The sequence below is a fragment of the Boleophthalmus pectinirostris genome, unplaced genomic scaffold, assembly GCF_026225935.1.
Source record: "Boleophthalmus pectinirostris isolate CB_2022bp ecotype Guang Dong unplaced genomic scaffold, ASM2622593v1 HiC_scaffold_10, whole genome shotgun sequence".
Lineage (NCBI taxonomy): Eukaryota > Metazoa > Chordata > Actinopteri > Gobiiformes > Gobiidae > Boleophthalmus > Boleophthalmus pectinirostris.
In genome coordinates, this window is record NW_026570971.1 from 32263555 (window position 1) to 32280062 (window position 16508).

At 44.2% G+C, this 16508-nt stretch overlaps 1 protein-coding gene across 1 annotated transcript in view; it reads right to left on the bottom strand.

Annotated features, from left to right (window-relative positions):
* Positions 1 to 16508, bottom strand: part of akap6 (A kinase (PRKA) anchor protein 6) — a 215411-nt gene that overhangs the window by 106211 nt on the left and 92692 nt on the right. Inside the window, 1 exon segment of the mRNA XM_055155461.1 lies at positions 12844 to 12964. Coding sequence (XP_055011436.1) covers positions 12844 to 12964 — 121 coding nt within the window.

A 16508-nucleotide genomic window follows, 5' to 3' on the forward strand; every position in this document is an offset into this window, starting at 1 on the left:
CCGTTTTGTCCCTCTCTCCTTCTCGATCTCTCTCTCTCTCCCTGTGTCTCTTCTTCATTTCTCTCTCTGTGCTTCCCTCTCTCCTCTCTTCTCCTATCTCCACTCTTTTCCTCTCTTCTCTCTCTTCCTCTCTCTCCCTCTCTCCTCCCTCTCTCTTCCTCTCTCTCCCTCTCTCCCGGTGGAGGAGTGTATGTGTGTGTCAGGTCTGGTAGAATTACTCCAGAAATTAGCCCGCTCCCTCTTGGCTCGGTGTGATTCCCGGTCCGTGAGGCGTGGCGAACTCATCTGGCTCTAATTAAACATCCCTCCTCTCCCCATCACCCACTCCTCTCCTCCTCTACTCTCTCCTCCTCTCCTCTCCTCTCTCTGCTCTTCTCCCAAACCTTTACTCTCCTTCCTTTTCTCTGTCTCCTCTCTCGTCTCCTCTGCTTCTCTCCCTCCCTTCTTGTATCTTCTCAGGCCTATACTCTCCTTCCTCCTCCTCTCCTCTCTCTTCCTTTACTCCCTCCTCCTCTCATCTCTCCCTCCCCCTCTGTCTCGCTTTCTCTCTCTTCCCTCCCTTTCTCCTCCTCTCTATTCCTCTCTCTACCCCCATTCTTGTCATCTCCCATCCCTCTCTTCTCCCTTCCTCTTCTTCCACTCCTCTCCTCCTGTCACTGCTTCTATCCTCTTTTCCTCTCCTCTCCTTCCAACCTCTCCACCTCCTCCCTTCTCCCCTCGTCTCCTCCTCTCCTTCTTTCCTCCACACCCTGTCCCTCCTTTTCACTCCTCCTCTACTCCCTCCTCCTCTCATCTCTCCCTCTCCTTCTCCTCTGTCTCTCCTCCTCTCTCTTCATCCTCCCTCTACCCCCCCACTTCACTCCTTTAGCTCATTTCTTCTCCTCTCTCTCCCTCCTCACCCCCTACAATCTCCCTCCTTTTCTCTCTTCATCTACCTCCTCCTCCTCTTCCCTCTGTCTATCCTCCTCTCTCTCTTCTCCTCTCTCTCACCCTCCCTGTTCCCCCCCATTCTTGTCATCTCCCTCCTTCTCTCTCTTCTTCCCTCATCTCCTCCTCTCATTCTTTCCTCCCCCTCTTGTCTCTTTTATTCCACCTCTCCACCTCTCTTCCTCACCTCCTACACAATCTCCCTCCTTTTCTCTCTTCATCCACTCCCTCCCCCTCCCCTCCCTCTCCTCTCCTCTCTTCCCTCCCCTCGCTCTCTCTCTCCCTCCTCTTCCTCCTCCCTTTCTCCTCCTCTCTCTTCCTCTCTCTCACCCTCCCTGGACCCATCTTCTTGTCATCTCCCCTCTCTCTTCTTCCACTCCTCTCCTCCTCTCACTGCTTCTCTCCTCTTTTCATCTCCTCTCCTTTCAGCCTCTCCACCACCGACCTCCTCCTCCCTTCTCCTCATCTCCTCCTCTTATTCTTTCCTCCCCCTCTTGTCTCTTTTCTTCCACCTCTCCACCTCTCTTCTTCGCCCCTACACAATCTCCCTCCTTTTCTCTCTTCATCCACTCCCTCCCCTCTCCCTCTCTCCTCCTCTCTCTCCCCCCTCCCTCTCTCCTCCTCTCTCTTCCCCCTCTCTTCCTCCCTCCTCTCTCTCCTCCTCTCCTCCTCTCCTCCTTCCTCCTTTCTCTCCCCTCTCTCCTCCTCTCTCCTCCTCCTCTCTCTCTCCCCTCCCTTTCTCCTCCTCTCTCTCTCCCCTCCCCTCTCTCTTCCTCTCTCCCTCTCCCTCTCTCTCTCCTCTCTCTCCCTCTCTCCCTCTCTCTCCCTCTCTCTCCCTCTCTCTCTCTCCCTCCTCTCTCTTCTCTCCCTCCTCTCCTCCTCCTCTCTCTCTCTCTCTCTCCCCTCCCTCTCCTCCTCTCTCTCCCTCCTCTCTCTCTCCTCCTCCCCTCCCTCTCTCCCTCTCTCTCCTCTCTCATCCCCCCTCCCTCTCTCCTCCTCTCTCTCTTCCTCTCTCTCTCCCTCTCCTCTCTCCTCCTCTCTATCCCCCTCTTCCTCCTCCTCCTCTCTCTCTCCTCCTCCCCTCTCTCCTCTCTCTAACCCTCCCTGTACCTCCTCTTCTCCTCTGTCGCTCCCCCTCTCTCTTCCCTCCCTCTCTCCTCCCTCTCTCTCCTCCTCTCTCTCCTCTCCTCCTCTCTCTCCTCCCTCTCTCCTCCTCTCTCTTCCTCCTCCCTCTCTCCTCCTCTCTCTAACCCTCCCTGTACCTCCTCTTCTCCTCTGTCTCTCCCCTCTCTCTTCACCCTCCCTCTACCCCCCCTTCACTCCTTTTGCTCATTTCTTCTCCCCTACTCCCTCCTCCTCTCATCTCTCTCTCCTCCTCTCCTCCTCCTCCTGCGTTCCGTGTTAATCCTAATCCCGTGTAGTGTTGTGCGTGTGTGTGTGTGTGTGTGCGTGTGTGCGTGTGTGTGTGTGTGTGTGTGTGTGTGTGTGTTGGAGTGGGAGGAGCAGGTGAGTCTGAGGCGCCGCATTAAAAACAAGGTGATTATTGGGAAAGGCTAATGCTAAATGTGCTAGCTAAGCCTTATTAGAGCGCGCGCTATTGGACACGAGCGGGAGGTTCTACACCCGCAATCAGCGCACGGAAAAGCGCTTTGCTCATTTCCATAGTAAACACCGGGAATTATTAAAACTGCGGCGCTGAAAAATGGAGAGTCAATTGGTTTTTTTACAGCGATGCATGAAACGAATTAGAGGTTTAATAATGACGAAGAAAAAGCATGAGAGAAATATTCTAATCAATATTTGTATCAATTATTCATTTAAGATTCATTAAAGAGGGAGTGTTTTACTTCTCGGGGGATTAAGTGTTCACATAAAACATATTTAGATCACCGTGTATGTTTTATTGTTTGGAAAATCTTATCTTCGACAAAACAACATCACGCAGAGTCAAAAGTCACTCCCCCTTCAGAGCGCTGTCACAACAGGGTGTCCAATTATTGCATTAATTACAGTCATATTTAGCGTGTTATGTTTTTGAATCACGTTAATCTCATTTTTAATCTCTAACTTTACTCCTTCTGTAGTTGCCTTATTGTAAAAATCTGTTTTTCTGTGCAGTCCTGCTCTGCTCGCTCCTGCAAAGAACTGTAATTTTCATTTTCATTCCCGTTCCCGTGATAAACATGCACACATCTGATCTCTGAAAACATCGCGACACACACAGAACAGGCTCAGCATCAGCAGAACACCCCTCTGTCACAGAAAGAACACTCAGATTCCACTGAGTCGTGTCCTTTAGTCCGACAGATGCTGAACCGCATCAGCGCACAAGAGCGTCTTTTTTTTTTTTTTCTCTGCTTAGTTTATGCAAATTAGACATGTGATGTGAAGTTTTATTTCTGTGAGACTTGCACAAAGCTGCATTAAACACATTCTAATGTCAAACGGGCTGATGTGGCTCTAGGTGATTATGTTTATATGTTGTAAACGTTGAGTTTATTTATGCACATTAGTAATAGTGATAATAATGTAATTATGATATCTACTAATTATTTAGAGTTTTACAAAGGAACACAGCAGAATGTAAAATAATAATCTGTTAAAGTTTGTTAATGACTTTATTATTGTCTGCCATAATAATGTAACAATACATTTAAATGAAAATACCTCAAGTTGAAGCTTTTCTCAACAATGTTTAGGTGAGATTAAAAAGAGATTAATTAGATGAATTAATTACAGATCATAATTAATGAATCTCTCAAATGTTTTAATCTCTTGACAGCACTAAACACAATCACATCAGGTTTGTGAAGTTGTTGTACAGTTTTGTGTCATGTTTTTGTATATTTATGGAGAGTTGTCGTGTGGGAGCATGAGTGATGTAAACATGTGGGAGGAGCTTTGTTCTATATGGCCCATAGAGATCACTACATTACTCAAACATGCATGAATGACATGTAAAACCTCATCAGGCAGGTTTCATCTATAAGCTCATCCTTAAAAGACCCATGTTAGACTCTTTTCTGATTTGATGTCATGTAATTTTGTCATTCACAAGTTTAACACACAAACTCTGCACATTTAGGCTGAGTTCTCTTGTGCTCGAGACTCGGGGAAAACCATAGCCTGATTCATCAGACGGTTTCACTTCATACAAACCGTCTGACCTCGCAGTATTAGGATTCGTTCCCTCGACTGTAGGCGGGTACTTATTTTATTTAACCAATCGCTGCTATTTGGTCATGACGTATGTAATGCGCCACTAACGGGGCTAACTGGTATATTACCATATTTTCCGAGCTATAGCTTCCAACCCAATCAAAAAATGACTGGGCGCCACAATCCGCAATTTATTTGTGAAAAAAGTTAGAAAATAGACCATTTAATGACAGTGTGCCTTATAATCCAGAGCGCCGAATAGTGCGGAAAATATGGTAAGCTTTTTGCAAATCCCGTAGGAAGAAGAACAATAACGTCTTTCCCCTTGATAAACTTCACCAAACATTCTCTTTGTTCCGGCTTTAAATCCTTGATCCCAGGAACCGTTGACAACACTGAATTTATGGCTCTTTGCTGATTGGCTGGTGCCCGAACTTGCACTTCCAGGGTTTTGCGAACTGTCTAGTGTATTCTGATTCCTGGCCTAGTCACTGGAGAGAAATGAAATTGAGTGGAGGTACTTGGAAGGTGCCAGCCTGACTAGAAAAACCTCCACCTTAAAAAAGTGCAATGGAACTGTCAATCAGATCAGGGTTCTGAAACACAAACTTGGGCTCGTTCAGCACAGAGTTGGTTGGATTTACGTCACAGCAAAAATGACGGTGCACACAGTAAACAGGGAGAATCTTTTCTTCATTTTGATGTGTTAAGTTGTGTCTGTGTAGAGAAAGTGTCTTTGAAAAACTTCGTAGTAACATTTAGACTTTCTTTCACATAATTTGATAGTAACAAGTTTTTAATCTGAACATGTAAAAGCCAGAATTGAGTTGCTGACAGATAACATTAGCAAACAGACTTTATTTTTGAGCAGGAGCGAGCGATACCTGACGTTAACTAGATAAACTAACAAAATAAACATGAAACTTTCTTGGGCATCCATTTTCCCCAACTGTTGCAATGGAACACATTTACAACAGATGTCGGGAGAAATGACTCGGATTTATCAACTACTAACGTTCAATAGGATACAGCATCAGACTGAGTTCTTCTCTCAAACAGAAAACACTGTGTTCCACCTTGTGATGTCATGTGGTAATACAGAAATTTCACCTTCACTGGAATCATTTGGATAATTTCAGTCCTAATTGTCCATCTGTAGTGAACAAAAGGTGGAACAGATCATTTGGAGCTTTGGAGATGTAGATCTAGAAACCTGTGTGAATGAAACAAAACACAACTCCAGGTGTGTTTGTGAGGAGGGAACAACAAAAGAACATGACTTAAAGCTCACAAGAGTCGTGGTATAAGAGGTTTAACGTGTGAGAAAAGAGTTCACGATCACAATACTAAAGTCACAGTTCGTACTTGTGGTTTGTCATAAATAATGTCTCTTCACACAGACAGACAGAGGTCACATGACTCACACACTTTCACACACACACTGCTGCTTTGAGAATTCGGTGCAGAGTTGCTTTGAGTGTGAAGACAAAAGTTTGGTACAGTGTGTCTCCTGTTGCCTGCAGCACCTGTACAGAGAACAGAGCGCCCCCTGCTGACAGCTCAATCCTCCTCTCCCTCGATCATTTCTTTATTCTTCGTTCCTCTCCCCATCGCTCTGCCGTACTCCTCTGCTTCTAACTCTCTCTCTCTACATACCTTCTTGCACTCCTCTTTTTTATCTTTCCATTTTTACTCTACCCTCTTCTCTCCCCCTCCTCTCTTTTCTCTCATTCTCCCCCTCCGCTCTCTCCTATCTACCCTCTCCTTCTTTACCGCCCTCTTCTCTCACCCTTCTCTCCCTCTCTCTATCTATAGATGTGCTGTGGGTTCTCTCTCCCTCTCCTCTCCTCCTCCCCTCTCTCCATCTCTCTGTCTCTCTGTCTCTATCGCTCTCTCTCATCCCTCTACTTTCTCTCTCTTTTCCCCTTGCTCCTCTCTCCCCCTCTCTCTCTCTCCGTCTATAGTTATGCTTTGGTTTCCCTCTTTCTCCCTCTCCTCCTCTTTTCTCCTCCCTCCCCTCTCTCTCTCTCTCTCTCTCTCTCTCTCTCTGTGTAGTTGTGCTCTGGTTTCCTCTCTCTCTCTCCTCTCCTCCTCTTCTCTCCTCTCTCTCTCTCTCTCTCTCTCTGTCTGTGTAGTTGTGCTGTGGTTCTCTCCTCCTCCTCTCTCTCTCTCTGTCTCTCTCTCTCTCTCTCTCTCTCTCTGTCTGTCTCTGTGTAGTTGTGCTGTGGGTTCTCTCCTCTCCTCCTCTCTCTCTCTCTCTGTAGTTGTGCTGTGGTTTCCCTCTCTCTCTCCCTCTCCTCCTCTTCTCTCTCTCTCTCTCTCTCTCTCTCTGTCTGTCTCTGTGTAGTTGTGCTGTGGGTTCTCTCCTCCTCCTCTCCTCCTCTCCTCCTCTCCTCTCTCTCTCTCTCTCTCTCTCTCTCTGTCTGTCTCTGTGTAGTTGTGCTGTGGGTTCTCTCCTCCTCTCTCTCTCTCTCTCTCTCTCTCTCTGTCTCTGTGTAGTTGTGCTGTGGGTTCTCTCCTCCTCCTCTCCTCCTCTCCTCCTCTCTCTCTCTCTCTCTCTCTCTGTGTCTGTCTCTGTGTAGTTGTGCTGTGGTTCTTCTCTGCAGACTCGTTCCCTGGAGATCACGTTTGTTCTGTCATTCTTGATAAACTCTGAAAAATCTGCTCAGAGCAAAGACGCTCACCAAGCATCAGTCTGTTCTGCACCTCTCCACCTCCACCCTCATCCTTCTCTCGCCTCGTTCTCCCTCCTCCGCCACTCTCCGTCTAGTCTCTCCTCTCACGCTCCCTCCACCCCTCCCTCCCGTCTCTCTCTCCGCCGCTCTCCCTCCTCTTCTCTTTCCTTTCCGCCCTCTCCTCTGCACCTGCATCTATCGCTCTCTCCTCATCCCCCTCTCCCTACCTCACTCCCCCTCTCTCCTTCCTCATACCTTCACCACCTCTTTCTCTCTTCTCACTTTCCTTCATTAACTCATCTTTCTCTTTCCCCCTCACTCTAAAACTCTCTCTCCTTTCTCTTTTCCTCAACCTCGTTTCTCTCTCCCTCCTTTCCCTCACCCCTTCACCTCTCTCTTGCTCTCTCTCTCTCTTCTCTCTCCTGACACACACTCCCTCTTTCCTTATCTCTCTCTCTCTCTCTCTCTCTCTCGCACACACACCTGTCTTTAAATTTCATTGTGCGATTTGTGCAATGACAATAAAGGCATTCTGATCCCCCTCCTCCCTCTCTCTCCCTCCTTTCCTCTCCCCACCTCTCCTCTCTCCCACCTGCTTTTATCTCTCTCTCCTACTTTCCTCTCTCCCCCCGTCCCTCCCTCCCTCCTCTCCTCTTCCGTCTACATTTTAGTCGCATATTCTCTCGTTTCTCTCCAGAGGTTTATATTCAAACAGGAGCCAAATGAACAGCGTCGCTCACAACATTAAAAGAGAGAGAGAGAGACGGAGGGAGGGAGAGAGGGATAGGTGGAGGGAGAGAGAGAGAGAATGTCAGGCCAAGGTCGATGTAAATTTGAAACCAAACAAGCTGCGACAAAGTGACACAACAGCGGATCCAGACTGTGGAGACCATCACGTTCTATTTTACTTGAAAAGTGTCGGAAAAAAACAACACAATATTCATGATTCAATATTACTCCCTCACGTCAAACGGAATAAACTAGTGATACTTTGTGGTGGCGTGACACTGGGGGGTGTTCTGCATGTACCTCTAGGATGGAATGTTCAGCAGTTACCATGGAAACGCAACGCACACATTAGCAAAAAGTGTTTTAGGATCATCTGGAAACTCAAGAAAAACACAAAATGGATTTAAAGAGCACATTTTCAGAAGCCTGTGATCAGTCCGAGCGTTCACGGTTCTGTTCAGGAGTTTGATTTTCAGCAAAAAGATGAGAGAGACTAACGGAAAAACTGTTGGCTAATGCTGTCTGGCTTGTGACTGTAATGTGATTTGAAAGAGACTTGTTTAACAGCGCAAATCATCTCTCCTCTTGTAGTTCCGACTAAATCAGTTCTTTCTGGTCAGATTGTGTTGAAACAAAACTAAAACCTAACCTGAGTCACACATGTTCAGACAGAGTAGTGCCTTTAGTTAGCATCACACCCCCAGAGAATATAGATGACATAACCTGCAAAGTATCAATATAACTGTTCTGTTCTGATCCACAATTGTTGAAACTTAGGCTACGTTTACACTGAAATGAATCACCGTATCACTGTATCACCACATCATCATATCTGAAACAACCTGCGTCCAGACACGTCTTTCTGTGTCTGCAGTCCTTCTCTATCCACACAACTTTGAGCATATTTGTTTACGTGTGACAGAAATGTGTTATGTCTATTGTGCGCTGATGTGGTTCAGCTTCTGTCAGACTAAAGGACATGACTCAGTGGAATATGAGTGTTCTTTCTGTGACAGAGGGGTGTTCTGCTGATGGTGAGTCTGTTCTGTGACTCTATCACGTTGGAGATGGTTCATGTGAAACTTTTCAGAGATTATACGTCTGCAGGTCGTACACACGGACCGTTTATATGAATGGACATATATTCTAGCCTCTTAGTGTTCTGGCTAGGGATGGGCATTCGATGAAATTTTCTTAATCGACCGTCGGAAGAATTAACGATCGATTATCGATTAATCATTAACGTTTTTATATTAAAATGATCATCATTATTATTACTATCTGCACTACTAATCTGCATAAATAAATTCAACTTTACGACATATAAACTGTAACGACTCTAGAGCCACATCAGCTCGTTTGACATTATAAATGTGTTTAATTCAGTTTTGCTTCAACTCTCACAGAAATGAAACTTAAAACCACATCACTAATTTGCATAAACTCAGCGAAGATAAAACTCCAGCTCTTGTGTCACTGATGCAGTCAACTTCTGTTGGATTAAAAGATGTTGACTCAGTGGAATACAGGTTAGTGTGACCAGATTTGCGTTTGTCAAAACCAGGACACCGTACGGGGGGAGGGAGGTGGGGACTCGTCATCGACATTGATCTACTCTCACCTGGTAAAACCTTTTCCCACTGGACACAGAAAACATATGTGCTGCTTTATACACTGTGCACATGGACTCACACTTGTCCCGAACGCACAACGGAAAGTGTGGATTTCTTGTACAAGTCATTGTTAAATACACATTTGTGCTTCGGCACGTTGCAGACTGACCCACTGTTTGTGTCTCGCTCCTTCTGATGCAGAGACACATGTACACACCTGTTTGGTCACGTACACACAGCAACATACATTCGGTTTGTCGATTAAAATGAACGTAATCGATGAAATTCTTAATGATCAATTATCAATTAATCGAATAATCATGCCCATCCCTAGTTCTGGCGGGGAATTACTTTGCAGCACACAGAACTACATCAGAGTATCAGTGTTTTCAAGCTTCCACACAGTGCCGGTGTGGTACAGAATATTGACCCCCCCCTCTGAAACTCTATATTTTTATTAATAAAGTATTTGAATTCTATAGAAAAACTTTGAACATTAATACTTATATCTGCAAATTAAAACATATTGAGATATTTAACAGTTTTTTTGAAGAACTCAGATACATTTTTTATGTCGATTATAACTTTTGAATGTCAAAAATTAAACATATTTTACTGAAAATGAGATAAGTAGTTATTAATTAGTTAGATAATCAAAGTGATGTATAATGATTTGGAATCTTGTTAAAACAGACAGAGTTGATCAACTGAGTAGTTAAATCGGGGATATGAGAAGATTTAATAACAGAACATGACTCAGTTCAAGGTCGTTATTCTTACAAACCGTCGCCTAAATTGACTTTATGATTAAGGATTATCTGAACATGGCAAACTAAAAACCAGAACAATGTAAAATACAATATAAAAAGTGACAAGATTGCTCTGTATATGCAATTTTAACAAAACGTTACATTTACACAAAATACCAAGTCGTTCTCCATCAAAACATTCCTTAAAATATCTTAAAAGAAAGTGAATATGTGGCAAGATATAATAAAAGTAAATGACATGAGAAATAATGATCAGATAAGTAACTACTAAAGAAAAAAGTAAGGAGAGTCAAAATCCTAGAGGGGGTCACTTTACTATTGCACTATGTTCACCCCGGGGTCAATAAACTCTGGGGGTCAAAGTACCAACTCACACCAGATCAGATCTGTACTCGGATGAATTCGTGGGAGCTGGCGACACCAGATCGTTCCGTCTCTGGAGTCGTTGTCCATTGGATTAATGTGAATGAACACTGTATCCACAACGAAAACAACTCGACTCGAGGAGGGGGTTATGGAGAATGAGAGAGAAGAAGAGGGGAAGAGAGTGAAAGAAAAGTGAAAGGGGAGAGAAGAGAGAGGAGAGAGTGAAATGGGACAGAAGAAGACAACAGGAGAAGTGGAGATTGGGAAGAAAAAGAGAAGAAGAAACAGAGAGAGAAAGGAAGGAGAGAGGAATGAGGAGAGAGAGGAGAAAAGAAGCAAGAGAGAGAAGAGAGAAGCACGATGCAGGTCTTAGCCAAAATGTGTTGTAACTACGGGATAACGTGAGCCTGTTCAATCAAGAGAAGTGGACCCGGGAGCTTGTGGTTGCGAGGCGAGCGTCCTAACCACCACTAACTAACCCCAGCACAGGGACGGCAGTGTTCAGGAGAGGACACATCCGGAGAGAGAGAGAGGGAGAGAGAAAGAGGAGAGAGAGAAGGGGGAGGAGACTTGGCTGAGTGAGGCTCTACTGTTCTTTGTGATGGAGCCGCTTTAAAAACAGGAAAACTGGGGGGTCCGAGAGAGATGGATGAGTCTGTGTGGGGTTCAATGAGAGAGAAAGAGAGAGAGAAAAGAGAGGAAGAGGATGAGAGAAAGAGAGGAGGGAGGTAGAGTTAAAATAAGAATAGGTCTTGTGTGTGAGGGAGAGGGGTAAATCTAATATAAGTTTAAACGAGCGGAAGAGAAGGAAATGTTTGGATGAGAGAAGTTGTTTTGATAAAGTGAACCAGGACTAAACCAGGATTAAAACAGGACGGAATCAGGACTAAACCAAGACTGAACCAAGACTGAACCAGACCTAACTGGGACTAAACCAAAGTTAGACTTGGATCAAACACCAAACCTTCAATAAACCCAGAAAGAACTACTTGAAAACCCAGATTGAACCAGCACTTAAGAAAGACTAAAGCAGAACTGAACCAGAACTAAACCAATAGACTAAACCAAGTCTAAACAACAACTGAATCATAAAATTTGGGACTAAACCGGAACTAATCCAAGACTTGACCAGGACTAAATATCAAGGATAATCCAGGTCTAAATTAGATCTAAAGTAGGTCTGAACTACATCTAAAGAAGGTCTAAACTCAGTCTAAATCCAATCTGAACCAGGCCTAAACCCGGTTTAATCTCAGTCTAATTCCGGTCTAAAGTAAGTCAAAACCAGGTCTAAACCAGGCCTAAACCAGGTCTAAACCCAGTCTAATCTCAGTCTAATTCTGTTCTAGACCCGGTCAAAACCAGGTCTAAACCAGGCCTAAACCAGTTCTAAACCAGGTCTAAACCCAGTCTAAATCTCAGTCTAATTCTGGTCTAGGCCCAGTCTAAACCAGGTCTAAACCAAGCCTAAACCAGTTCTAAACCAGGCCTAAACCCAGTCTAATCTCAGTCTAATTCTGGTCTAGACCCAGTCTAAACCAGGTCTAACCAAGCCTAAACCAGTTCTAAATCAGGTCTAAACTCAGTCTAAACCAGTTCTAAATCCAGTCTAACCAGGTCTAAACCCAGTCTAATCGCAGTCTAAAACTGGTCAAAACCAGGTCTAACCCAGGTCTAAATCAGGCCTAAACTGGGGCTAAACCAGATCTAACCCAGTCTAAACTAGGTCTAAACCAGGTCTAAACCAGCACTAAACCAGGTCTAAACCAGGTCTAAACCAGCACTAAACCAGGTCTAAACCAGCACTAAACCAGGTCTAAACCAGGTCTAAATCCAGTCTAAATCCAGTCTAAACTAGGTCTAAACCAGATCTAAACCTGGTCTAAACCTGGTTTTATCTCACACTGCGTAGTCCTGAGAGTTTGACCTTGTTGGTAGAGACAGAGCATCAATATTTCAGTTCATTTCTGACACATCAAAACGAGAGAAGACGTTTAAAATTCAGCCTCGCATAATCGCCTCATGAATATTCAAATCCTCGTTAATATTTAAGATCGGTCCTATGGAGAAATTAGGTTCGTCTTTTACACTTATCAATAATACACGGACAGGTGAATCCCCAATGGACACTCCCGAAACCAGAACAGAGACCGAGACAGGAAGTTTAAACAAGACAGAGGGACCGGGACTGGACCAGGACTGAGCCAGGACTACAGCAGGACTACACCAGGACTACAGCAGGACTGAGCCAGGACTACACCAGGACTGAGCCAGGACTGAGCCAGGACTGAGCCAGGACTGAACCAGGACTACACCAGGACTGAAAAAGGACTACACAGAACTACACTGGGACTGAACCGGGACTGAACCAGGACTACACCAGAACTACACCAGAACTGAGCCAGGACTGAAAAAGGACTACAAACTCCACCAGGACTGACCCAGGACTACACCAGAACTACACCAGGATCAGTAGTTTTTTAGACTAGTGGTAAGTCAAAGAAGTGCAGCGTTTGTGATTTCCTCCTCATAATATTTATCGTAGTTCATTTAAACAGTGAGTCTGGTCTTATTTCGCCTTATTTGGACGTTTGGAGTTTTTACCTTGAACAGGTGATGTCTCTGCTCCTCTGACATCATCAGCTGGTGACTGTCTGTCACCATGGCATCCATGTCCATCAGCCAATCAGAGAGCTCCTGGTACTCCGCCTCCAGCTCCTGCAGACTGTAAACAAACACACAAAGTCACGTTAAAACTCTACTCATGTCTCTTTAACTAACTTTAACTAACTTTAATGGGTTTCAGTGATTGATTGCACAACTCAGCTGCACCTAGAACCTAACCACTTATCACAAACATAACATACTCAAAGTGGATGAAGTGTCTTGCCTAGGGACACAACAACAGTAGCACAAAAGTTGGAGCTGAGATTCAACAATCAGCTTTATCAATGGGTTTCAGATTAGTGGAAAAATGGGGCATTTGTCAGCAATTAACCATTTAAAACAACATATTTTTAACTTTTGAATGGTAAAAAATCCTCAAAATGACACACATAAAGCTGAAACCCTGAGAGCAGACAGGAACAAAACTACAGGAAACATACACAGAAAATAATGAGCTCATTAATCACAAAAGACAAAATGTTGAAGACATGAGTTTGAACCTCCAGTCTGAATTCTGTTTTAGTGGTTTTGGCTCAATTATTTTTATTTTTTAATTTTTTTTTGGCAAAGTCACGTTAAAACTCAACTCATGTCTCTTTAACTCTTCATGAGTTTCAGTGATTGATTGCACAACACAACTGCACCTAGAACCTGACCACTAATCCCAAACATAACATACTCAAAGTGGGTAAAGTGTCTTGCCTAAGGACACAACAACAGCAGCACCAGAGTCGGAGATGAGATTCGCACATAAAGCTGAAACCCAGAGAGCAAAAGTACGGGAAACATACACTGAAATAATGAGCTCATTTATTCACAAAAGACAAAATGTTTAAGACATGAGTTTGAACCTCCAGTCTGAATTCTGTTTTAGTGTTTTTGACTCAACAGTTTTTTGGGTTTTTTTGTCTTTTTTTTTTTTTTTGGCAAAATCAGGTTAAAACTCAATTTAAGTCTCTTTAACTTTTCATGAGTTTCAGTGATTGATTGCACAACTCAACTGCACCTAGAATCTGACCTCTGATCACAAACACAACAAGTGGATAAAGTGTCTTGCCTAAGGACACAACAACAGTAGCAACGTGTTGAACAATCAGACAATTTATCAATGGGTTTCAGAATAGTGGAAAAAATGTTGGGCCTTTTTAAAAAATGTATTTATTTATTTTTGTTGTTGTTATTTCTGCTATGATTTGATTAACGTTATGTGTTCCATTGTAAAAGAATGTGCACTTCTTACTTGCCTAAAATAAATACATAAATCAAAATCAAAAATTCAAAATAGGACATTTGTTAAAAGAAGATATTTTAAACTTCTGAAAGGTGAAAGTTCCTCAAAATGACGCACATAAAGGTCTGGTCAAATTAGAGAGAGAGGAGAGCTAACCACTCTGATAAATGTTTCCTCCGTTTAAATATAAAGTTTCTCTGCTCAGACAATTGAAGATACTTTTGACAAGTCTGGCCCCAAAACAGCACTTACCCAGAATGCACCTGGGTTTATATTAGAGTGAGGCCTGGCTGTAATGACAGGGTGAGAGGAGCCGTACTGATCACAGTCTGATAAATCCATACATAAAATACATTTAAGATGAGACACCGGAGTCTGGGGCCCGAGCACAGTTTAAACACAGAGCGAGCCATTAAAATGTATAGAGTTTATACTAAAGCACGAAACAAGAGCAACGTCCACAAAACAACCACAACCACACTTTCATCATGAGGGAGACGGGACGGGAGGGCATCTGACACACAGGGACGGGACGGGATCTGACACAAGGAGACAGGACGGGAGGGCATCTGACACAAGGAGACAGGACGGGAGGGCATCTGACACACAGGAGACGGACATCTGACACACAGGGAGACGGGACGGGAGGGCATCTGACACAGGACAATCTGACACACAAGGAGACACGGGAGGGCATCTGACACAAGGAGGCATCTGACACACAGAAGGGCATCTGACACACAAGGAGACGGTCTGACACACAAGGAGACGGGATCTGACACACATCTGACACAGGAGACAGGGGGAGGGCATCTGACACAGGACACACAAGGAGATGGGACGGAGGGCATTGACAGACACAAGGAGACAGGACGGGAGGGCATCTGACACAGGAGACATGTTGGGAAGGTGACTTTTAAAATGTAATCCCCTACAGATTACAGATTACATACCCAAAATGTAGTTTGTAACATAATCCATTAAATGACTTAAAGTGAGTAATGTAATCTGAATACTTTGGATTACTTGATTTGCTGTAGAGAAGCAAAGACGAGGAAATCGTAACAGAAGATGTTTTGTCTGAGAAAAGAAAATGAAAAGTCCAGACTTTACTGAACCAAATTAAAAATATTATTGATAGAAGATGAGGAGACACGTCCACACAGCAGGATTTAGACCTGTTAAATCCTGTTTGAAACATAGTTTAGACCTGGTTTAAGTCCTGGTTTAGTCCTGGTTTAGATCTCTGGTTTAGTTTTTAGTGGTCCTGGTTTAGATCTGGTTTAATCTGGTTTAGTCCTGGTTTAGTGGTTTAGTCCTGGTTTAGTCCATAGTCCTGGTTTAAAAAAAAAAAGAAAAAAGGGGGGGATTTAGCCCAAAATATGGTTTAAAAACAGGGTTTAAAATACCTCTGTGTAATCCATTTATTTCAACAAAGTAACTGTAATCCAATTACCACTCACTGAAACAGTAACTGTAACTGAATACAGTTACTCATAATTAGTACTCTGATTACATAACTCTGGTACATGTAATCTGTTACTCCCCAACACTGGATCTGACACACTAGAGGACGGGAGGGCATCTGACACAAGGAGACAGGAGGACGAGTGTGAGTTTCCCTTTGAGTAAATCTGTGTAAAACAAACAAGACCAAAGCAAAGTGACACTCTTCCCCTGGGGCTTTTCTCTCTCCTCCTCTTTTATCTTCTCTTTTTCTTATGTCTTTCTCTCTCTCTTTCTTTACCGCTCTCTTCTCGTCTTCTTTTCTCTTCTCCACCCTCTCCCTCAGTCCTCCCGCTCATTCTCTCTCGTCTCGTCTTTTTACTTCTCCTCTTTCCTCTGTCGCTCCTTTTCTCTCTCCCTCATCTTCTCTTCCTCGCTCTCCTCTCACCCCTCCTCACTCTCCCCTCTCTCCTTTTTTAAATCCATTCTTCCCTCCATCTATACTGCCCCTCCTTCGATCTCCCTTCGTCTTCCCTCCTTCTCTCTCTCCTTCTCCTTTCTCTTTCTGTCTTTCCTCCCTCCCTCACCCTCCACTCCCCTCTTTTTCCCAACCTCCTATCTTTCTCTTTTCTCTCTCACCCTCCCATCTCCCCTCTTTCTTCATTCCTCCTTTTCTTCTCCCATATTTCTCTCTCCCCATCTTCTCTTCCTCGCTCTCCTCTCACCCCTCCTCACTCTCCCCTCTCTCTTTTTTAAATCCATTCTTCCCTCTGTCTACACTGCCTCTCCTCCATCCTCCCTCTCTTTCACTCCATCTCATCCTCTCCCTACTTCTTTCTCTCCTTCTCTCTTTCCTCCCTCTCTCCACTCTGCTCCCCTGTCTTTCTCAACCTCCCATCTTTCTCTCTCTCCTCCCTCACTCTCC